This window comes from Hemicordylus capensis, chromosome 5, assembly GCF_027244095.1.
Source record: "Hemicordylus capensis ecotype Gifberg chromosome 5, rHemCap1.1.pri, whole genome shotgun sequence".
In the NCBI taxonomy this organism is placed as follows: Eukaryota; Metazoa; Chordata; class Lepidosauria; order Squamata; family Cordylidae; genus Hemicordylus; species Hemicordylus capensis.
The window spans coordinates 213,211,165-213,235,259 of record NC_069661.1 but is presented as its reverse complement, the minus strand read 5'-3'; the positions used below and the strand labels follow the sequence as shown (position 1 = coordinate 213,235,259).

The 24,095-nt window shown below is 44.9% G+C and overlaps 1 protein-coding gene and 1 non-coding gene across 2 annotated transcripts; both read right to left on the bottom strand.

Annotated features, from left to right (window-relative positions):
* Positions 1–1,211: 1,211 nt before the first annotated feature.
* NAGA (alpha-N-acetylgalactosaminidase) lies at positions 1,212–22,219 on the bottom strand. The gene is made up of 9 exons (XM_053252719.1): positions 21,739–22,219; positions 17,781–17,941; positions 14,823–14,997; positions 12,758–12,935; positions 10,950–11,044; positions 9,106–9,267; positions 7,715–7,912; positions 5,867–6,013; positions 1,212–2,459 (listed from the first exon to the last, which is right to left on the bottom strand). Exons 2-9 carry the CDS (start codon positions 17,930–17,932, stop codon positions 2,295–2,297), a joined length of 1,272 nt encoding a protein of 423 aa, XP_053108694.1. The 5' UTR covers positions 17,933–17,941; positions 21,739–22,219; the 3' UTR covers positions 1,212–2,294.
* TRNAA-AGC (transfer RNA alanine (anticodon AGC)) lies at positions 14,509–14,579 on the bottom strand. The gene has a single exon. It is a non-coding gene; the product is annotated as a tRNA-Ala (tRNA).
* Positions 22,220–24,095: the final 1,876 nt, after the last annotated feature.

The window sequence follows — 24,095 nt, the reverse complement described above, 5'->3', positions numbered from 1 at the left end:
CTGCTGCCTGATATAGGAGTTTCCTATATTCTGGGAAGCTATGCTGGCCTTGGGCCGAAATAAACAAATATATACAGGTGAAACTCGGAAAATTAGAATATCGTGCAAAAGTCCATTAATTTCAGTAATGCAAATTAAAAGGTGAAACTGATATGAGACAGACGCATTACATGCAAAGCGAGATAAGTCAAGCCTTAATTTGTTATAATTGTGATGATCACGGCGTACAGCTCATGAAAACCCCAAATCCACAATCTCAGAAAATTAGAATATTACATGGAACCAAGAAGATATTTGAATCTAGATTCAATGTGAGTTTCCAACATTGGTGTGATTGTGACCCATATTCAACTCAGATTGTGTGAACCAGGCCTTTTTTGTGTGTGGTGGTGGTGGGGGAGAGAAACCTTAATAACTAGCAACAAATTGACTTTGCTTTCAGCAGCATGGTAGCAACCTGTAAAATACATCCTAGCAGAAATATTAGATTGTAGGGTTCATATGAGTTTTACCACCCTTTATTTAAAATCAATTCATACTTAATATTGGAATATGTGCTGGGGAAAAAGGATGTTCAACGACTTGCAAAGCAAAAATGTAATCAATGGAAATAGAATTTTAAAAATAGTAAACAAGAAAATGTATCACCTGTCAAAGCCATTAGGGAAAAATCCCAGAGACCTGATTAAAAGGAGCCTTACAGCTTTTGAATGAAAGCAAAGAGGAACACTTCCAGAGGTTGATCAAGGCCAGCTGCTAAGGGTAACTGTTAAAATGGCAGAAAGATAATGGGAACAGGGCATGGTTTGAGGCGTGAAGATAGTAAGTGGAATGCTACTGGAAGATGAGTCCTACTCAGGCAACATGCTGAATGGTATATGCTGTGTACAGCATACACAGGTACAGTTATTAACAGGTTATGTTGAGCACAATGTCTGAATAGGGCTACAATCTCAAGTGTGTGGGTCTCAGTCTATGTAGAGCTTTATACGCCAAAACTAGCACCTTGAATTGGTCCAGAAGCACTCCCAGCAACCAGTGTAGTGATGAAGCAAAGGCTGGACACGTTACTGCCATTTAACATTCAATTTACAAGAGTGAGCTAAATCTTGGGATATCATGTGAACAAAACATTTTCTGTAACATTGGTATATGGAAGGGTCTTCTGTGGAAGTATGATCATGAAAAACCATTAGTCAGATTACAAGGTATTTTGACACCACAAAGCATTTAATTAGGTCCACCTGTATTCTTTACAATCTCCAGAGCTGCTGCTGCTACACATCTAAAAATGTGATGTGTACTATTTAGTAGAGCACCAGGTTGTGTCTCCGTGGGGTGCTAAGAGTTCTGTGTTGGCACTCAACTGCAAGTCTCCCTCTTTCATTTCTCTCTCCCTAGCTAAGAGGTAGATCAGTGGAACTAGCTATTGAAATCTTCTTCATTCTAAAGGCCAGGGGCCAGTGACAGCCACCATCTGAATACTCTGCCCTGGCACTGTGCAGTATTGTGCTTTGCCCCGTGCTGGGGGCTACTTTTAAGGGAAACTAGAGCCTTCCTGAGCCTCTGTACCATCGTGGAAGACATACATGGAACACTGCCAAGTGTAGTCCTTCCCAGTGCTCACACATGTGGTCTCCCATTCATATGCAACTAGGGCAGACCCTGCTTAGCTAAGGGGACAAGTCATGCTTGCTACCAGAAGACCAGCTCTCCTCCCATGAGGTGTACCCCAAACCACCCCTCCCCCACCTGATGATTGCCAAGCTAGTGTATGTGTGGAAAAATTAAACTACAGATAGTTGTGGAGAGAAGAGTATGGTTAATTTGAAGTTCATTAAATTGAAGACTTTTCCAGGTCATTTATTAAAAAAAAACTAGGGTAAGCTACTTTCTGCTGATCAGTGGGAATGTTTTAAGTGTCTTTCCTACTATAAGATGATTGAGGTTGCATTATTGCTACATGGTATCTAAGGACACTGCATGATTTCAAAGCATTTGGCACTCTTAAGTCTGCAATCCTACACACTTACTTTGGAACAAGCCCCACTGAAACTGTGGGATATTCTTAGAAGTAAATCCATAGAATCAGGCTATGAGCTTCTCCTCTGCCTTTGAGGTAGATATGCATAATCTCTACTTTTACACAAGATGTGTAAAATCCCCTCCTTGCACAATGCGATCATCTAGTCTTCAATTTCATGGTGCCATCAACAATACCAATAGGGAACTCCATGCCCCTAGTGGTTTGCTTACAGGCTATATCAGGCACTGGCCCACTTGATCTTTTGACATCACAGGGCAAAGGGATGGAAGTTAGTGTCCGACTGCTGCTTCGGCTGCTCCAGGTGCATGGTTGGATAGAGGTACCACATGACTACTCCAGTGGGGTTAATAACCACTGTGAAGTTGTCACTGGTCTTCAGGCTTCTGATTTTACCAGTGTACACATCTTGTGCCTGGTAACACAAAAAGAGGGTATGAACAAGACAGGAAATAATTGCCACAATTCACATGCCAATAAATCAATAACCAATTTGGACAAATTACAATCAGAATACAGTAGTTATTTCACAGCAATGCTACCCAAGAGGCAAAAGATACTTGATGACATGATCGCAGCTCTATGGAGCTGCTGCAGACTTCTGAACAAACCCTGACAATGTTCAGAGGCAGCAGATGTGGAAGCTGCATTTCTTCTAGCTGTGAACAGGAAAACCTGCAAAAATGCAACATCCACAACTGCTGGTTCTGAACAACATTGGGGCTTGCTTAGAAGTCTGCAGCAGCTTCGGGGCATAGTGTTAAGGTTCTGTAATAGTTCTCCTGGACCTCTCAGCAGCTTTAGATACCATCGACCACGTTAGCCTGCTGGGTTGTCTCTCCTGGTTGGGACTTGGGGCACAGTTATACAGTGGCTCCATTCCTACCTGGAGGCTTGTACTTAGAAGGTGGTGCTGGTGGATGCCTGCTCCATCCATTGGTCTTTGGGGTGCCACAGGTATCTATTCTGCCCCTTATGCTGTTTAACATCTACATGAAGCCTCTGGGACAGGTAATCTGTGGGTGTGGGCTGTGGTCCCATCCATATGCCAAGGATACCCAGCTCTACCTATCTTTTAAATCAGCAGACACCAAGAAGGCAATGGGTGCTCTGAACTGGAGCTTGGAGGCTGTTCTGGACTGAGTGGGGCAAACAAGCTGAAACTTAATCCAGAGAAGATGGAAGTGCTCTGGGCTGGTAAAAGCTGATTAGCCAAGCAGCAAGGTAAATCTGGTCTTGGACAGGGTCTCACTCCCTCTGAAAGACAAAGTCTGTAACTTGTGGGGGTGTTTCTGGGCCCAACACTGTTCTTGGAAGAACAGGTGGTGGAAGTGTGCAGAGGTGCTTTTTACCAGTTGCAGCTGGTACACCAGCTACAACCCTACTTGGAGAAGTCAGACCTGGCCTCAGTCACTCATGCTTGGTAATATTGATTAGACTACTGCAATGAGCCCCACATAGAGCAATCCTTGAAGATGGTTCAGAAGCTTTGGCTGGTCCATAATGCTGCTGCAAGGATAATCGTGGGTGCAAGTCTCTTCATCAGTGAAATACCCATCCTGCAGCAGCTTCGTTGGTTACCAGTTTGCTTCTGGACTATTTTTTAGGTTTTTTTACATGTATATCCCGCTCTTCCTCCAAGGAGCCCAGAGCGGTGTACTACATACTTGAGTTTCTCCTCACAAAAACCCTGTGAAGTAGGCTAGGCTGAGAGAGAAGTGACTGGCCCAGAGTTACCCAGCTAGTCTCATGGCTGAATGGGGATTTGAACTCGGGTCTCCCCGGTCCTAGTCCAGCACTCTAACCACTACACCACGCTGGCTCTGACTAGATTAAAAGGTGCTGGTCTTGATTTTTTTTTTTTGCGCAAGAGCTTACATCATTGCATATATCATCTCTCCCCCCTCTGCAAACTCATCACTTAGACCGATGTCGGGCCATTCTTTAAAGCTCCACACAGCTTAGAGCCAGGGTACCTGTGGGACTGCATTTGCCCATGTGAACCTGCCAGAGTCCTCTGCTCAGCATACCAACATGAATGTAAATATATAGCAATCCACCAAAAGAAAAAAGCAGGAGCACAGTGGTTATTTCAGATTCAATAATGTTGAGGCTGTTTCATGTGGCAAACACATCAAGAGGTCATTCACACCAGATGTGGCGGCAGTGAGGGCGGGGGGGGAGGGGAAGAGAAGTGCTTCTTTGGGATTCTGCCACTCGCACGCCCACATGACCAGTGTGGTGGTGGATGCCCAAAGTGGGATCAGGAGGAGGAAGTCCTCCTGCATCCCATAATACACTGCATGAGCACCAGAGAGGCAGCCCTCCCCAATGCAGCAGGGCTCTTCTCTCTGGCTGCACTGCACTCAGGCTGATATGACTGCTGCTCCCAGTAGCCGTTTCCAGAGTGCTGGTGCTGCAGAGGACCAGAAAGTTAGGCAAGATGGACCCCCTTTCCCTCCTACCTCACCTCTTGCCCCAGTAGTGGATCTGGACTATCCAGGTCTGCAGCAACTGCCTTGGGGTGGCCTCCTGGTTTCCCAGACAACACAGGCTGCTTGGGTAAACTCTCCTACTCAAGCAGCCCATGTCGTGTGAATGGGCTCGTGGCACCATTATTTATTTATTATAGTTATAAACTGCCTGATACAGAACATTTCCTAGCAGTTTACATACAATTCAAAAGATTTAAAAACCTGTTAAAATACTTTTAAAATGTAACTAAAAGCCTGAGAAAACAGATCTGTCAACAGCCTTCTTGAATAGCCAGAAATGGGGCAGCTCTTCTTCTGACAAGGAGCAAATTCCAAAGTCCGGGGAGCTAAGGGGAAGGCCTGGTTCCAAATCACCACCACATGGGCTGGTGGCACCGGACCTTTTCCAGTTATCTCCGCAAGGTTCATGAAGGAGGCGATTTTTTCTAACCATGGCCCAAGCCATTAAGGGCTTCAGAGATAATAATGAGCACCTTGTTTATTACATTTATATCCCACCTGCCTTCAGTCATGAAACTCAAGGTTGCACACATGGGATTCTCATCCAGGCACTGACCAGGCCTAGGCTTAGGAACATAGGAAGCTGCCATATACTGAGTCAGACCATTGGTCTATCTAGCTCAGTATTGTCTTCACAGACTGGCAGCGGCTTCTCCAAAGCTGCAGGCAGGAATCTCTCTCAGCCTTATTGTGGAGAAGCTGGGGAGGGAACTTGAAACCACCTGCTCTTCCCAAAGCAGCTCCATCCCCTGAGAGGAATATTTTACAGTGCTCACACTTCTAGTCTCCCATTCATATGCAACCAGGGTGGACCCTGTTTAGCTAAGGGGACAAGTCATGCTTGCTACCACAAGACCAGCTCTCCTCTCCTAAAGCTTGCTTCTCCTGAAGTTTGCTTAGCTTCAGCAAGGCAACTGTATCATATGCCCACAGACCATTCCCTGGAAGTTCTCACCATGTTATAAAAAAACCAGATGTTTGCAGTAGCGCAAACAGAGAGAGCACACCAAATCTGTGCAATGAACCACAGCACAAAAATGGAGCAGCCCCAACATGGCTGCATATAAAGCATGCTACCTACCACTCAGTAGTGTTAATCAGGCTTCTGTCAAGGTAGGTAGAGGTATTTGAACCAGTGGGTAGGAACTAGTGGTTGGAAGGCTAAGAATGAGAATGCCCAACAGTAATGTGAATGCAGGACAATGTTACATGCAGGGACAGTATATATGATGGAGATCATGCCCAGTATATAGCATGTGCTCTCAGAGGACAGCAGAAGCAGATGGAAAAACTACTGTGAGATACAGAGAACACTTTAAGTACATACCTCATACAGAGCATTCTGTGTAAAATTCAGCTGGGCAAGGGAGGTGGTGTAGCGGTACGGCACATCTGTCCGTCGACTGAAGAAAACCACAGCACTCGCGGAGTGAGAAAGTGGCCGCAGAAAGACTTCTATGTGAGAAGAGTTCTCCTACAATAATAAATAGAAAAGATTGTCCTACCAACAAGAAAACTCTTCTGGACCACCACAGTTACTAGGCTAGAGGTCTCAAGGAAGACAGGAGTATGCAGCACTTCCGGCCAGGCCTGTCGGGGCCCCACAAGCCAGGGTGGGTGGGCCAGGTCTGTTGTGGGTGGGCACAACAGTGTCAAGCTGGAGCTTAGCTAGCCCTGTCAAGACATTTTGCATCCTGGTGCAGAAGGAGGCTTCTCTGCACTCCACATGTCCTCAAGGAGCAGAAATGTGAAACAAAGGCCTGGCTGCACCCTCTCCCACCAGGTTTTCAGAATACCCTTTCTTTTCACAGTCTGTGTCTCACCTCAATTGCTCTACCTAAGAATGGAGATCAATCATCTCCATCACAAGGGAAGACAAACATTAACAACCTCTGGCCTTAGGCAACAGACTGGAGATAAAATGCAAGCTACAGCCTGCTGTAGCAGGTCAGGTCTTCCATCAGCTAACTACTGTGAGGGAGGGAAGTATATTTTGGGGCCCTGGAACAAATTTCTGGAGAAAGGCGCAGGGGTGTATCTAGGGTGGGGCAGGCAGGACATGTGCCCTGGGTGCCACTTTAAGGGGGGGCACCATTTTGTAAAATTAAATTTAAAAAAAAAGGCTGCTGAAAACAAAATGGCCACCGCACATGCTCAAATGGCCTCTGTGAGGCCCTAGGCCATGCCAGGCCTTGCAGAGGCCATTTGAGCATGCACGGTGGCCATTTTGTTTTCAGCGGCCATTTAAAAATATATTATTTTTTTAAATGGCCACCGCACATGCTCAAATTGTCCCTGTGAGGCCCTAGAGGCCAGCGGGGGGAGGGAAAACCTTTGCAGACACCCCATGCCCCCACAGCCTTTAGAAAGCCCCCTGAAGCGGCCAGAGGTAAAAGGTTTTTTTTAAAAAAAATAGTATGATATAAGACACTGTACACATATTCAGATTGGCACTATGTATAGCAAATCAGGGCTTGTGAATACTGAGCTGAAGCTTATGAGTTAGGATTGTATTCATTTGCTCTTATGATAAGTGAGTTAAATGTGATGTCTTAATAATATGGCTATTAATGGTGAGTTTGTCTTTGAATCAGTGTGAAATCCTTAGTATTAAGGCCACTGGGAGTTTCTTGCTCTCTTTCTCTCATTTTAACTGTCTTTCTGAAAGACTAGGATATATTCTAAGCAGTGACACAGTTTACTCTGCATATCCTTTAATTATTTTCAGAGTATCTGGAAAAGTCCAATTCTCCATTTAATTTTAAAACTTATGTAATAGTGATGCTACAATGCATAGTAGAGAATTAGACAGGCACTTCTGTTTAGTTTTCCAAGTACACCTCCACATAGTATTTGGGTATTTCATGAGCACCAGCATACTGAAATTTGTAGTTTTCCAGCATTTTTTGGTCTGGCTACGTCCAGTGCTGAATAGTTTTTGAAATCTTAAAAGATTAATGAGCTTGACTTGTATTTTTGAGCTGATATTATGGTAAAGTTATCTGAAAGATGCGTGTCAGATGTTTGGACAGGGGGTGCAATTTCAGTGTTCGCCCTAGGTGCTATTTCCCCTAGATACGCCTCTGGAAAGGCGGGAAGGGCCCTGTCCATCCTGGCCACAGCGCTGCTCTAAGAGTTTGCATGAGCTGCTCACCCAGTCCTTAGTATTCCCCACCTGAAGGATTCTACGTCCTTGGATTCCCAGGGGATCTTGGTTAATTTTGATCATCAGTTTGTTCTTCAGAATCTCCCAAGCTTTCTCCGAAATCGTGCGGAGGTCCGTGGATATGAAAAGGGGAGCAGCCAGCACAGTCCATAAAGCCATCTGGGACTGGGACTGTTCATAGCTGAGGCCAAAGTTTCCAATTATTAACTGCAAAACAAAGAAGTGGCTAAGCTAAGGTAGCAAAGGAGTGAAGAATGAAAGCAAGAGATGAAAGATTCGAAGTGGCTTGACTCAGAAGGTTCCGATTCAATAAGCAGAAACCTAACAAGTTAGTTCACTTCTCTGTGGTTGGCTTAACCAGGGCTATTGGGCTTCTAAAGATGGTTTAGGAAGGTGTTGTCAGGGTGGAATGTAGTCTAAGATCATATTGTAGAAATTGCTGTTTGGTGCAGAATTCAGCATCCCAAGTATCGCCGCTTTTTCCTTTTAAGTTTCTAACCATAATGCTCCAAGATTTGATTTCAAAACATGATAAAATCTCAGAAGTATGACAAGGTAAATGTTAGCTGGATTTCTAAAAAGTTTGCTAGTGGAGTGAGGGGTACACTATCAGTATCCTGCTTAGCTTTTTGTCCCTCAATAGGATAAGGCAAGAATATACTACTTTTTACTATGTATATAGTGAGCAGAACTCAGGCTTTTCTTACTGCAACATCCATTTTTACAGAATATTTCATTTTGTTTAGGATATATATAGCCCTGGGCAGAAGGGTAAGCATTTACAGTGGAATGGGAATACTTCAAAGAGAAACACAAAGGCAGGGCACAGGGGCGGAGCTGTAACTGAGTGCACAGGTTGCGGCCCCCACCCCACAACCTGGCACCCTTTAGGGCTGGGGGTGAGGGTGGGGAATTTCACTTAACTGGTGGCAAATCTAGCTGCCACTGCTATCTTAAATGGATTGGGGAGAAGGCTCATGACTCCCCTCCACAGCACAGAGATCAACTGAACAGCGAGGGGCGGTGCAGCCCCCCTGCTGGATGCTGGGTTGGGAGTCTCCTCCTGCGCTGTGTTCAATATATTGGCAGCAGCTAAATTTGCCGCCAGTTAAGTGAAATCCTCCATTTTCCCCCTGTACCCCACTGGAGCAGCATTTCTGGCCCTCGCTGCCAGGGTAGGGAAAGCACTGCCATGGACAGGTGCCTGTCAGAACACAGGCTGTGCCACTGGCAGGCCAGACCGGTTAACCTGCAGACGTTCACCCTTGCAAGCAAGGTGCAGAGAACAGATGAACGTTTGCTAACAGTGATCTCCATTGCTTCTTCCTAGCTTTAGAATGTCTGAGACAGTCTTGCTCTTGCTCCAATTTTTCACATCAACATCCTCTACTCAGCAGTACCATGTCAGGGTCATTCCAATGGCCTGGGCCAGCCACTGACTGAATTACTTCCTGATTGGCTGTAAACCAATCCACGATGGAAAGGACACTATCCCAAGAGTCTTGTATATCATCATAGTTGCGCCAGAGATTGCAGATGCCTGCCAGGAGTGTGTAGTTCACCTGAAAGAGACAGGAAAGAAGGCAGTTACAGACAGACCTGGGTGGTTCCCCCTGTTGGAATAACACTCACAATAATATTATTGTCAGCATCAGGTGAGGGGATACTGGTGAAACACATCAAAAGTGTCCATTGTCTGGTAAAATCAAGGTGTTGAGGAAGGTGTCAAGTGTTCAGGGGCAGACACCATCACAAGAGTCATTGGTGAGAAAAAATTAACCATCTAGCTACAAACTCTTTAGCCATCCAACTGGAGAGATGATAGAAGGCACAAGCATGTCACTGTTATGAGAAAGAGAAAAACGAAACCAGGTAGTACAACTCAAAGCTACACTGGCTGCCAATGAGTTTAAGCCCAATACAAAGTGCTGGTTATTATCTACAAAGCCCTGAGCAGCCTGGGTTTAAGGTATTTAAGAGGGAGATCCAGTTGCAGTTGTCACCAGAGCGTTTGGTGGCAACTCAGAATAGGGTCTTAAAAACAATCCGAGATGCTAGATCCTAGATTAGAATGCACTCTCAAATACAATCAGAACCTCCCCATCTCAGATTGTTTTTAAGAAACAGCTGAAGACGTACCTTTTTAACCAGGCCTTTTAGTTAACAAGTTTTAAAGTGTATATTAAGATTTTAAATTGTTTAAATCATTTTAATGCTTTATTATTTTTGGTTGTTTTAAACTGGTTTCAGTGTGTAAACTGCCCAGAGATGTATGTATATATTGGGTGGCATAAAAATACACATAATAAATGAGTAAAAGATTGCCCTGAAATATCAAAGTAAAAGGACAAGGCAAAAATGTTGGGTTTGGGGAATCATGTTGCATCAGGCAGCATGGTAAACTGAGTGGTACAAGCTAGGATTGTCAACAACCTCTGTTGGACTGATTCTCTGGCTTCTGATCTCTTGCTTGGCTTAACTCTGATGGCTTCTTATCAACTCTGGATTAGCTTGCCTCAGTGGTTGCTTCTTGGGTCCTCATCTCCCTTTGTAATTGCTAGCATTGTGCAGTATATTAGCCAGTATCTTGGACTTGTGCTCTGAAGACCCAGGTTCAAATCCCTGCCCTACTAGGAAGCCTAGTGAGTGTCCTTTGGCCAGGTATTCTCTCTCAAGCAAATCGTTGCAAGGACAACGTGGGCATACCCGCCCTCCTTGCCATCTTGAGCATCTGAAGGAAGGCTGTAACACAAATGTGTTCTGCTGACCCATTCCCCCTCGTATTGTGCCCCGTCTGGGCTAATGTTGTACAAGGAGCACTATGTAGCATTATTTATCCCCCTTCCCCAATGTGCCATGTTCTCCTTCCAAAATCCACAGAGTTCTCACAGATTCTGGCTATCCTTAGCAGGCAGTCCAAGTTTGCGGGCACTACCTCAGCTCAGGGAGGAACAAGGTCTTATGGCTGACATACTGTAGCACTGAGCTTCAGAAACAATTGGAAGCAGTGAGACCTTGTCATGTGCCAAATGTCTCCAAAGCCTAGGGAGGAGTCCCTGCCTGTCCTTTGCCAGATTAAAAGATGCACTCACTATGGGCAATCAACATTGCATTGGTGGACTCCTACTCACACTACCCAAAAGAGGATGGGGAGCTTCATTTCAAAATTCTGAACAAGCTTTAAGAGAGAGTGCAGCATAGTGGTGGGGGTGGGGGATGGAATCCATCCTCAGATATGCCTTACCTCCGGTGGAAGTCCCCCATGATAGGCTGGCCAGCTGCAGGAATAGGCGATAGGATGGCTTGATGCATTCAGAGCCTGGGCCATCCTAGGATAACCTTTGTAGGAGGAACAGTATAACATAAAGGGAATTGTCACAGTCAATCACTGTGGGATCTTTTCAGTAATACACATTTGGAAGTGGGGGAGGACACCAAGTGAGAAGCACAGAAGAGGCCTTTTCTTTTTCTTTTTTTTGCAATCATACTGAATGGGCATGCACTCTATCTAAAAGCCAGGATCCACGCCAATCACCAAGCCTTTTCCACCACGAAACACAGTATATTAGTTTGGTCTCAGAAATCAGGTATTCTCTCCACCCACTCATCCCTCCCTAGGCATGGTTCTTGTTCACCCAGAACAGCCTTTGCTAACAGTTGTTTTGACAGATACATTGATTAATTGATTGATTAAGTGCTGTCAAGTCAGTGTCAACTCTTAGAGACCACATAGATAGATTCTCTCCAGGATGATCAGTCTTCAGCTTGGCCTTTAAAGTCTCTCAGTGGTGCATTCATTGCTGTCATAATCAAGTCCATCCACCTTACAATTCCATTTAAAGAGACTCTATGTGTAGCCTTAAACATGTGTGATTTGTATTTGTGGGAAATGATGGTATAGTGGGACTGTAGAATGTTATTTGGTCAGGAAAGGGTTAATGCTCTGTAGGTGTGGCTTGTGGAGCCCATGATGGGCATGTGACAGTTAAAAACCCTTTGAAAGGGATGGAGAGAGTTCAGTTGCTCTGTGATCCTGGAAGCAATTAGATAGAAAGAGGATGTTTGTAAAAAAAGAACCCAGATAAGTTCTAAGTAAAGAAATATGTTTTTTAAAATGAGATTCTGGGAAGCAACAGATTGAACCACATGAGAATTGTGTAAATGCTGTAAATAAAGAAAGTACTGGAAAAGTACTGGAAAAGTACTGTACTAAAGTACTGGAAAAGTACTGTACTAAAGTACTGGAAAAGTACTGTACTAAAGTACTGGAAAAGAAACATGTATAGTAGAGCAAGCATACAAACCTGTTGTGCAGGGGTGTAGCTATAACAGAGCTGACAAGTTCAAAGAAACCCCCCCAGCTCCACCCCTGTTTGCTTTATGATCTCCATCACTCCGAGGGGCCACCGGGGAGAGGGTGAACCCTCTCCCCTAGATATGCCCCTGCTACTGTGCTAGTGGTGAATGCAAACATCCTCAGAATCTTTGATTAAAGATTCTGAGGATGTTTGCATTCACCACTAGCACAGTAAGCCTTTATCTTATTTTTTAATTCAAGAAGGTAGTCTGAGTGGCTGTTAACCCTCTCATGCCTGTACAACTACATTACTTGTCCAGAAGACAGTAAAAGATCTACTATGTACTTTGAACCATAGTTGGTGGCAGCAAAACCAAGGAAATAACAAAAGGTTTAAACAACAACCTTGAAGAAATATTAAACACCACATTAAATACACTCCCCCTCACAGTATTATTCTATACATTTTGTTTCTATGTTTTATTTGTGAGCCTCTCCGAGTTTTAATAAAGAGTGGGATATAAATCTAACATAATTTCAGGTTTTCATTTAGAGCAGCTTATTTTGAATGAGAGACACTTCTTATAATTGGTCTTTTTAAATATATAAAAAGGTAAATCAGATTAGAATGTTTTTTAGTATTTATTTGTTTTATTCACCCTGTTCAGGACTAGCCTGCAGGGGTCAATCCAGCCCTATGGAGTAGCAAGAGAGAGGAACAAGCAGAGGCAAACAGGAAGCCCTTTGATCCTTACCCTTGGCCTGGGTGCTCGTGTCTGAGTAGCAGCCATCAAACTTCAGCATATCCACTCCCCACTGTGCAAATGTTAAAGCATCCTGCTCAATGTGGTCCAGGGTGGTGCCAGGGTACCCTGAACACGTGTAGTTGCCTAGGTCTGCATAAATGCCAAGTTTCAGCCCCCGTGAGTGCACCTGCCAAAACAAGTCATGGCTTATGAGACTGAGCCGGGGGAGCTGAAAAAACCATGTTACTCTCTAAAGGCAGGCTGAGTATGCAAGTCCAAGTAGCAAGCAAAGTAGCACCATTCTGGGCATTATTGAGCCTCTTCTTCCAACTCTGGAGAAAAAGCCACTAGAAAGCCACTTTATTCTAATGCACAGTACGTGTGTAGCCTTGTAAGCCCCTAAGGACTGCCTCACCCAAGACTTCCCTCCTGTACACAATCAGTTCAGACACACCTGCCAAAAGCATCCCCACAAGCATGTGCAAACGTAATCCAGGTGGCACACAGATGCAACCAGCAACAATCCTTGGGATTGTGTCATCACTTTCCCCATCTTGCATGATCGTGGGAATCACTGCTGACTGCATCCATTTACTACCCATCTCATATTATGGTTCTCCAAATGGAGTATGTGTCCCTTCATGTTGGCTTATGTGTAAGGAAAGGAATTGTCTGTGAACCAGCTCTCAGCATGGCTCTTGCACCTAGGATACAGAGCCACTCCCTAAGCATTTGAGGAGTCCCTCCCCACTCATTGTACTGAACTTCCCACAGCCAAACCTCATAACCTATATCTTCCCCCCAAAGAGTATTTCTTCCCACCCCCCACAAAAAAATTATCAGGAGTTGCCCCTCAAGCTTTTCTCCTGTTTGCATCCCTGCTTGCATGCCTTCAGTGGCCAGACCATACGGATCTTAATGAGCTAAAAAAACAAGGCCCAAAATTTTCAACACTATTGGGTAATGTCAAGGGCTACTCCTGCAAAATGATCTGGTGGGCTAGACAGGAGAGCTCTGCCCATTGTCACATACACCAGATCACCTAACTCTCTTCCTACAGAGCTGTTGAACCAACAATCACAAACCGACTCATGCACAAAATGTTCTTCTCCTGCTGTTGCAAAGCAGACATTTACAGCTTACTCAGTCTTGGCTTCACCCATCCTCCTAGTATTGCATGAGTCTCCCTTCCTTCTATAAACCCAGTTGAGCAACTTTATCTTTGTGGGAGACACTGCCCCCTCAAGACTTCAGGCTTGCTTCAGTCATCTTCCCAGTCTTCTTTCAGTGCCTACCTTTCCCTAAGCTAGAACCATCATTATGTTGCCTCCCTCATAGGAACATAGGAAGCTGCCATATATGGTGTCAGACCACTGGTCTACCTAGCTCAGTATTGTCTTCACAGACTGGCAGCAGCCTCTCCAAAGTTGCAGGTAGGAATCTCTCTCAGCCCTATCTTGGAGATGCCAGGGAGGGAACTTGAAACCTTCTAGTCTTCCCAAAGCAGCTCCATTCCCTGAGGGAAATATCTCACAGTGCTCACACTTCTAGTCTCCTTTTCATATGCAACCAGGGCAGACCCTGTTTAGCTAAGGGGACAAGTCATGCTTGCTACCACAAGACCAGCTCTCCTCTCCATTCCAGTGTGCCTGGGAAACCAACATAGGGAGCTGCCATCTATGGAGTCAGACCATTGGTCCATCCAGCTCAATACTGACTGGCAGCAGCTTTCCAGGGAGGATTTTTTTCTCAAGCCTAACTGGAGATGCCAGGGATTGAACCTGGGACCTTCTGCATGCTAAGCAGATGCTCTAGCACTGAGCTATGGCCCAATCCCATGAAAACAGAATCCAAAGTTCTGCAAACTATCAACTGGCCCACTATGAATTAGCAAACTACATCCCCCTTAAAGTAAAGGCTTTGATTCTCTGAGTAACTCATGCTTTGGTGGCCCAGTACTTCACAACATGTTTTAATCCCCACTGCAGATTATCCAACAGGGAGCTTTGTATTTTTCAAATCCCAGATGAGAGATCACCTTGATCTTGATTCTGTACTGAAAAAGTCCACTCACGTAATCTGCCAAGGCCTTGATCCCTCTAGGGAACCTCTCAGGATCTGGAATCAGCTGTCCTTCTGCATTTCGCTCTTTTGCCATCCAGCAGTCATCCATATTCACGTACACATAGCCCAATTCTCTCCAGCCATCTGCCGCCAGGCTATCTGCCATTTCCATGAAGAGCTTCTCACTATCCCACAAAGAAAGGAGAGGCCCATTGAAAAAGAGAATTTAAAAAATTGTTCAGGGTTCTTTAATTCCTGTCTGTGGCCAGAAGGAACTATGAAGCATGGAAGAGATATATCCAACAGCAAGATTTCTTTGTATATTGCATAGGCATACACTTTCTATGACAAGCATGCAATAGCCTACTCTGTCTGTAGATGGCAGGCTTGTCTCAGTGGTACCAAAGTGCTTCTCCAGGGAGTGGAGATTGTTCTCCCTTACTTACTCTCCTTGGAAAGCCTTATCTGCAAGTCACAAGAGATCCTCAAGATACCAGCTCTGAACAAAATAAGGAACAAAGCAATTAACCAAGGACTGCTACATGCAATATCCATAAAAGTAACAGAACTTCCAGTACCAATCAGGAGTTACCTGCAGCATACACTCTGAATAATGTGCGTATGTACAAATTTGTATTGTGCACAATAAAAGTAAATGCTAAAATGCATGAAGTCACCCTATAACCAGCCATCAGTTTATTCACCTCCAATACTGAGGACCCAACACAGAGCATTCCAGGCAAGGTCTCATCCAAGCTATATTTGGAGCCTTTCATTAAGGTGTTTTGCAACCCAGTACTGGGTTGTGTCCTCTCCTTTGGGAAGTGCTGCTTAAGGAGGAAATGAAAGGGGACCACATAACTAGAGACTGTCCAGATCAACTTGTTGGTACACATGCACCTGTGTGCTGTTGATCTGTCCAACCATGGGCTCTGTTGAGTTGTTACCTGTGTTATTTATATGTGTTGTTATTCTATAGAACAGAATATAACCAGTTGTTGCAAGTCTGCACTGTGAGTTGGAAGCTGCCACCCAAAACTGATGCAAAAAGCAAGCAAACAAAAACCGATGGATTTTTTTTACACTGAATATAAATTGGGCTATACTCTACAGTGCAATGAAAAATCCAAATTGTGTGAAATAGCTCACAGGAACTTTGGGGTAAATTTGGCTGATATGTGAATGCATACCTCCATTCTGGAGGAGATACAAACTAAAGGCCGGGTGTGAAAAACTTCCAGAAGGATGATTGGCAGCAGGACAGGAGATCCTTGCAGGAGAGGCTAGGAAACCCTGCCTAGAATGCAGGGCTGGGCAGGCAGAACTGGAGAGGCAGTTACAGTCAGTTGAGGATTGCTGGTCTGGGAATGAAGAAGGGAGATGGTAGGTTGTAGGCTTGAGGAGCTAGGGTTTCTGAACAAGGAAGAGCTGCTGGTGTGAAAAGCCAGGACCTATTCAGGGGAAACCGCAGGAGAGAGGCTATGCAGTAACTCTGAGACAAGGAAGATAATTTCTCCAGTGTCACCATCAATGTAAGCTATGTCATTTCCTTGTAACCACATTTTTGAACTTAAAACCAGTTCGCTTCTGAACTACTTGGCTTTGTAACCAGCTTGCTAAAAGAACTATTATTGAATTTAAAAACCTGTTTGTTTTATCAATTTCATTTATTTCTTCTCCCACACCACTGAAAGAGAGGCCCTTCCCCACTGGGGAAGAAGTTCCTTAGTCTCAGATCCCGTCAATAGACCTGAGTGATGGCAGAGAAACAGGACCTTCAGGTAGGGTGAACCCTCACAGGCTCTTACCTAACCATGTCTTGAAAAGGTATAAAGGCCAAGTATTGGAGCACAGCTAGTGGGTATCCTGATAGACAGACCTGAAGTACATGGCAGCTAAAGCAGACATACCTCAAAATAGCCTTCCTATAAAATAGAGCTAGACTTGAAGGAACTGCATGGGGATGGCTGCTTTTTAAAACTGCTATTTACAGCATGCCATCAGTGAATAGGGTATCTTACATAATTACAGAAACAATGAGGACAGGTCTCTGTTCCCTGGTTACAATAATAAACTGAGAAGGGGAAACAACAGAGGAAGGGAGGGAGGGGTGGGGTGAATGCCATTACATGTATTATTATTATTATTATTATTATTTTATTACTTGTTTACACAGTCAGACAGGTGTTATTGACTGGTTTGTTTTATTCAGACATCGAGTCCTTCCCAAGGACCTGGGATGGCTGAATTTTATTGTCAGTTGTTATAAATATCGTCGCAGAATATAGGCAGTTCCCAGTAAAGCTGCTTTTTGTAATTGGCTGATGGTGATTTCTGTGGCCCCTATGGTGTTGAGGTGCTCTTCAAGGTCTTTTGGAACTCCACCCAGGGCGCCAATTACCACTGGGATTATTTTGGTCTTCTTCTGCCACAGCCTTTCAATTTCAATTTGTAGATCTTTGTATTTGGTGATTTTTTCTATTTCTTTTTCTTCTATTCTGCTATCCCCTGGTATTGCTATGTCGATTATTTTGACTTGTTTTTCTTTCTTCTCGACTACAGTGATATCTGGTGTATTGTGTGGCAGATGTTTGTCTGTTTGTAGTCGGAAGTCCCATAATATTTTTACATCTTCTTCTTCTTCTTCTTCTTATTATTATTATTACATTTATATCCCGCTCTTCCTCCAAGAAGCCCAGAGCGGTGTACTACATCCTTGAGTTTCTCTTTCACAACAACCTTGTGAAGTAGGTTAGGCTGAGAGAGAAGTGACTGGCCTAGAGTCACCCAGCTAGTTTTATGGCTGAATGGGGATTTGAACTCGGGTCTCCCCGGTCCTAGTCCAGCACTCTAACCACTACACTTAAAGCTTGATCACCGCTAGATGAAGAGATGAAACAAAACACCCACTCATCTTGGCACCTGTCACATGCTAAAGCCAAATTTTCTCCAGGCTTTCTGCACTTACCTGATGCAGTTATGGGGATCGTTCTTGCAGTCAACATTACACCGAAACCGCTCCCATGCAAGCCAGCCCATTGGAGGTGTTCTCATGAGCCCATTCTCCAGAGCCAGCGAGGAGGTGGCAAGGGCTAGGATGACAGAGACTGCCAGCTTCATGGCCACAGACTGATGGATGGTGAAGAAGGTGAAAAAACAACACACAAACACACTACCTTTCATTAAGAGGTCAATGTCCGACAGGCTGTAGCCTATGTTCTAGCTCAGGGGTTCGCGAACTTGGTTACCCAGATGTTGCAGAACGACAGCTCCCATCATCTCCAGCAGCAATGGTTGTTGCTGGGGATGATGGGAGTTGTAGTCCAACAACATCTGGGGAACCAAGTTTGATAATCCCTGCTTAGCAAGTTGTTACACATCATTTGTATGCATTTCCCTTCTTGCACAGGACTATCCATTCTTCAGTCAAAAATGTTCCAACTGCACATAACACAGGTGATTAGGGATGTGCACAAAACTGGTTTGCCCGGTTTGGTTCAAGTCTGAACCCGACTCAAACCGGACCAGGCATGTTCAGTTAGAGCACCCCCGAACAGAGGCCTGGCTTGGTTTGAACTGGTTTGGGAGTGCCATGGATGTTAAATTTGTGGAGTTTTTTTAAAAGGCAGACTTATCTCTGCTGATCGGCAGCCTTGGAGGGTGCTGTGGCGGCCATGGGGGCGGGGAGGTTCTATGGCAGTTCCCCCTTCCCCCGCTGGCTCCCCCAGAGTCCTACGGGCTGGTTTGGCCTGTTTGGGGGCCATTTCGGTCCTCTGTGAGTGTGTGGTGGCCATTTTTTAGGCTGCCGTGCACAAACCATTTGTGTGGCCAGGAGCCCTCAGTGGTGAGCCTGCCTTTTTAAAAAACCCAAATTTAACGTCTATGGCACCCTTGAACTGGGGCCGAATCAACCCAGGGGGTTGAGCTCAACCTCAAGCCAAGCCAGGCCCGGCCCAACTCGAGGTCAAGCCCTTAAACCAAGCTGGTTCAAGCTCAAGCCAGCTCAAGCTCAAGCCAGTTTGCACATCCCTACAAGTGATGCAACTACAGCACCCTATTCCATCCCATAGTGCCACCACTTCTCACTGTGTTTTTCCATTCTATCAGGCATCCTCCCTCTCTGCTCCTCTGCCTCACACCTTTCCTCCCCACTTGCTTTGTTACTTGCATCATAGCTTTGTACCAATATCGCCACACTCGGTCACATGTACTGTCAAATCTATATGGCTTTGCTTCCTGTGCTTTTACTGAAGGGTCAATCACTGTTCCCCATCCCCAGTTCAGATCCGTGGCATAGCCCATGGAGCACATGGTAACTAACAACTGGATGGAAGGAATATTCATCGTATCGTATCAGACACTCATGCTCAAGGCCAAATAAGCTCATATTTGTAGAGGAGAGAACTAGAGTTTGGGGTGGGGGGGATGCAATTGCAGCATCTGATTTGCAGTTTGTGTATCTGTTGAAAGTCTTCAAGAGACATGTATACACACCCCCAAGTTTAAAATACAGGTTAGTCAGTTGGTATGACAGCTATTGGAAGGGAAACTGACCCTTTCTTCACACACACACATTCTCCTATGTACTAGGACGGGTTCCCAACCTTTTTAAAACAAGTGTACCCCTTCTGTTGCAAACCTTTAACTCAAGTACCCCATAGAGATTTTGAGAGAGAGAGGAGAGAGAGAGAGCACATTTTATTCACACATGCTCTTCTATATTACTATTATGAAACTGGCTACTCCAGTCACTGGCTTGCATCCAGAAAAGTTATTCATGAGTATGCTCATTATTGATCAGTACTCCCAATAGTAAACTTGTCCCACTATTTCTAGCAATTATGCAAATTGCTTATGATTTAAGCAATTATGCAGATTTAATCTAGATGTAAGCCAGAGACTGGAGCAGCCCATCTCATAAGTGTAACACTGAAGAGAGAGAAAGTGTCCAGACATATATTCAAAAAAGCACAAATTTATGTGTTACAGATGGAGAGTCAGGCTACTACAGTCACTGGCTCACATCCACACTAAGTTACTCATAAAGAATCTTATTGAAATTAATGGGATGCGTTTACTTGTCCCATTAATTTCAATGGGAGTACTCAGAATTTTCTGAAGTCATGCTGAGGCGAGGGGTATGCTGAGCTTCAACTTGTAGCCAGCCAATCAGAAGCGGAGGAAGCTCTACACTCTCCTCCCTCTCTCTCCAGCAGACACACCACAGAGGATGAGCTGGCTTCAAGCTGGCAATCCTCAGACGGGGAAGAAACAGTGTGTCCACAGCATAGGGCAGCAGGAGAGCTCCAAGTACCTCTGGGAGGCCCTTTAAGTACCCCGGGATACCAGTACCCCCCTGTAGGGAGCCCCTGTTTGAGGATCCCAAGTGGCCTAGGAGCTGTCCAATATTACCTATGCCACTGCAAGATCCATAATCCTGGAGGGTTAGCTCAGGAGAAAGAGGTGCTGCAGATATACAGGCCCTGGACAGGAGCTGATGTGGCTGTTCTTACACCAGAGATGGTGTGACTGTCCCATAGCTACATGGTCATCCAGGATCCTGGAGTCCAGGTATGCCTGGGCATCATGGGCAGTGGTGGATTAATGGAGAGGCAGAGTAGGCGTTTGCCTACAGCGGCAAAATTTGAGGAACAGCAAATTTTGCTCCTCTCTGTGGGCAGCAGCAGCTGCAGCAAGGGTGGAGTGGGTGAGAAAGTTCCCCCTTTTACCTTATAGAAAAAAGGCAAACTTTTTTAAGGTAAAAGGGTGGCAAAAAGCTTAATCTGCCCCTGATCATGGGGCCCTCAGCTGCCTATGAAGCTGTCTGGAGGCGGGGGGCAGGGAGGTCATCACAGTTTGAAGACTACATCTAATTTTTCAACCCTCCCCTCCAGCCTTTTTTTGGAAGTGAAAGTCCCCACTGCAGAAAATGGGCATGAAAACATCCTCTTTCAATTTGACTATGTCAGCATCATACATGATACCAAATCAGAGTCACAGCAGCAACACAGGAAAACATGGTGTGGTCGGCTGCTGTTTTTAAAGCTGACTCAGTCAAAGATGTGAGATCATGGGATGTCTTTATCAGTCCATCTAGGTGTTTTTTTTAAAAAAGAAAGAAAGAAAGGAGTGGTCACAACTTAGCAGTATGGGAACAAGCACTTCACATATAGCAAGTCACAGGTTCAGTCTCTGTAGGGAAAGGCTCTCAGGTTGCACGGCTGAGAAAGTTCTCCACCCAGGCCCTGAAGAGCTGCTTTCAGCCAGTTTAGGCAATGTAGGTTAGCCAGAAGGTTCCTCCAATTTAGTGTAGAGCAGCTTAACATATGGGAAGTATCTCACCAACCCAACAATAGACTGAAATCACATATGTACTACTACTACAACAAATATTTATATACTGCTTTTTGAAAAGAGTTCTCAAAGCAGTTTACACACAAAAACTCCATATGGTTCCCTGTCCCCAAAGGGCTCACAATCAAAAAAAGAAATGTAAGACAGACATCAGCAACAGCCACTGGAGAAATGTTGTGCTGGGATGGATAGGGCCAGTTGTTCTCCCCCTGCTGCAAAGCAACTGCTACATTTACAACTTAGCAGTACAACTAGGCAGCTGTGTCAACCTTTAAGCTACAGCTAGGAAATATTTCATTGGAGAAAAAACACCAGCTACTTAGAGTAGATGTAGCTCAGACATGGAGCAATGCTAATTAACTAAATCTTGGGGTATGAATTAAAAAAGTTACACCTCTGAAAACACACACAGAGCTATTACCATTTCCGGTGGCAAGAGCGGGGGGAAAGTAGAAATCACTGCATATAATCAGCACTGTACAAATCCTTCACTCATGGTCTCAGTCATCCCCAAACAAGTTTGTCAGAAGCATTTTAGAGTTCAATGAACACAGGGAATATTAAAGACTCACCCACAGCCGGAACAGCAGTGGTGGTGGTTTAGATTATCGCACGTTCCACTCCTCGCTCTGGCAGCTGCGATTACTAAATAAATGTCAATTTCGTTCTCGATAAACGGCTACCAAACAGCCCTCAGCTGGTTACTGGCGCCCACTGGAGCATCAGCAGCGAACATGCGCCTAACCAACCCACAAGTCTCAGCAGATAACTGTGACAGAAGAAATTAAGCCACCACCCTGAATAAAGACGACCACGCAAGGGGCGCAATGTTTTCCCCCCAGGTCTTCCACGGATCACCTGACCGGTTCGGCTGCTTTGAGCTCGTCAGCTGATCTCCGTCTTCTGCTTTCTCTTTCAACAGCAGGCGCCGTTAGCTTGCTTAAAATAATAAGAGGCAAGCAGAGGACGCCGCCATGCCGAGTTACTGGGCGACAGGAGGAGAGAAGTAGGCTGGTCTCCGACTCGTTATAGTTGAATGTGATCGAACCGGAAGAACCGAGTTCAATACAGGAACAGCTTGCTTGTATACCGTCTCCTCGTATTCGTATACAGACGTGACCGCCGTCTGTACATCTCTGCTCTCTTTAAATAATATTTTGAAAAAGCAGTTTGGGCTACCACCGTCAGCAACTCATTTTTGGCTACAAACTGGGAGACTGTTCCCTGAGAGATGCTCTAACAAGAAGTTTGACCAAAAGTTTCCTTTTTAAGCGAGGCGATTTCAGAGGCAATGCTGGGTGCCCTGTTACTAAATCATATTGTAAATTGTCTCCAAAGGTGGGGGGGGGGGAATGTGATCAAGCCTCGTTAAGCAGGTTTGACTTTTTTAAAAAAAATTGTTAGAAAAGAATGGGAAGAATACAAAGCAACTTGTATAAGAGTGTAATTTAGAGACTGCATTATTTAAGGTGTGACCCACTTGGCAGATATGAGACCATAGGCCCATTTACATGTTATGTTCAACACTCTTATGAGTGTACAGTGTACACAGGTAGACATCTGTACATGGGTAGAGTCATTAACATTTTATGTTGAACATAAGTACAGAAGTACACTTCCTATCTATGCCATACATTTGAAAGGCCTGTATCCAGGTTCACTTTTAAAATGAACAACACAGGTACAATCATTCACACAAACGTATCTGCGAGTGTACAGACATATGTACACTTGTACAGCATAATGGCTGAATTGGGAATTACCAGAATCAAAATTATTAACCAAGGGTCATCCCATGAAATGGAAAGTCAGGATCTTTAGGATTGACAAAAGGAAGTACTTCTTCACACAGTACATAATTAACATATTGAACTCTCTGCCACAGGATGTGGTGATGGACACCAGCTTAGATGGCTTTAAAAGGGGCTAGGGATGTGCATGGAACCGGTTCGGAGGCCCATTAGGGGGGGTGCACTTACCCCTCCTGCCACTTTCCCCTCACTGGCATTGGGTTTTTTTATCAGCCCATCGGGGCGGCAGCATACCTCCCTGCCGCCCTGTTGCCCTCGTCTTCCAGATATGACTGGAAGTTGCTGACACGCCTGCAAGCGCTGGCACGGCAGGTGCATCAGCAACTTCCGGTCATATCCGGAAGATGAGGGCAACAGGGTGGCAGGGAGGTACACTGCTGCCCCAATAGGCTGTTAAAAAAACTGATGCCGGTGGAGGGAAAGCGGTGGGAAGGGTAAGTGTACCCTCCCACCGCTCTTAAAGGGAGACCCCCACCACTTCAAACCGCCCCACTGCGGTTCCATGCACATCCCTAAAAGGGGCTTAGGCAAAGTCATGGAGGACAGTGCTATCAGTGGCTACTAGTCTGGAGGCTATAGGTCACCTCCAGCCTCAGAAGCAAGATGCTGCTAAATACCAGTTGTACGGGAGCAATGGCAGGAGAGCGGGGCAAGGCCTCATGCCCTGCCTGTGGGCTTCTTGAAGACATTTGGTGGGCCACTATGTGAAACAGGATGGTGGACTAGATGGGCCTTGAGCCTGATCCAGCAGGGCTGTTCTTATGGGATAATATTTTGAGTGTTTGTGTTTAATGAGATTTTTTTTTAAAAAAAATTAGATAGTTTTGATATTAAAGCAAATTAAAAGGCCGGCTAGAAATGATTTAATCAATCAGTTGCAAGGCTGTATATAGGCACATACAGAGTATCCATTATTTGGAAAATGTATTGGCAGTTCGTGTGAGAAGAGGCACTGAGAGTCTGAACTGGTAATATTTTATTTTATCTCTTTATCTCTTTATCTATTAATTAAAAGATGTAATATATTGCCCAATCCACAGACTCAAGGCAGTGTACAAAACAAGAACAGCATCTGAGATTTATTTATTTTTCAAAAAGATTTAAAGGGCAAATGCCTG

Bases quoted from the DNA above. Each gene is read 5' to 3' on its own strand.
- NAGA (XM_053252719.1), bottom strand. From the start codon at position 17,932: ATGAAGCTGGCAGTCTCTGTCATCCTAGCCCTTGCCACCTCCTCGCTG. The intron at 14,998-17,780 runs GTAAGTGCAGAA...TTTGTGGGATAG, and splicing joins GATCCCCATAACTGCATCAG to TGAGAAGCTCTTCATGGAAA. The intron at 9,268-10,949 runs GTAAGGCATATC...TGTCTCTTTCAG, and splicing joins ATGGGGGACTTCCACCGGAG to GTGAACTACACACTCCTGGC.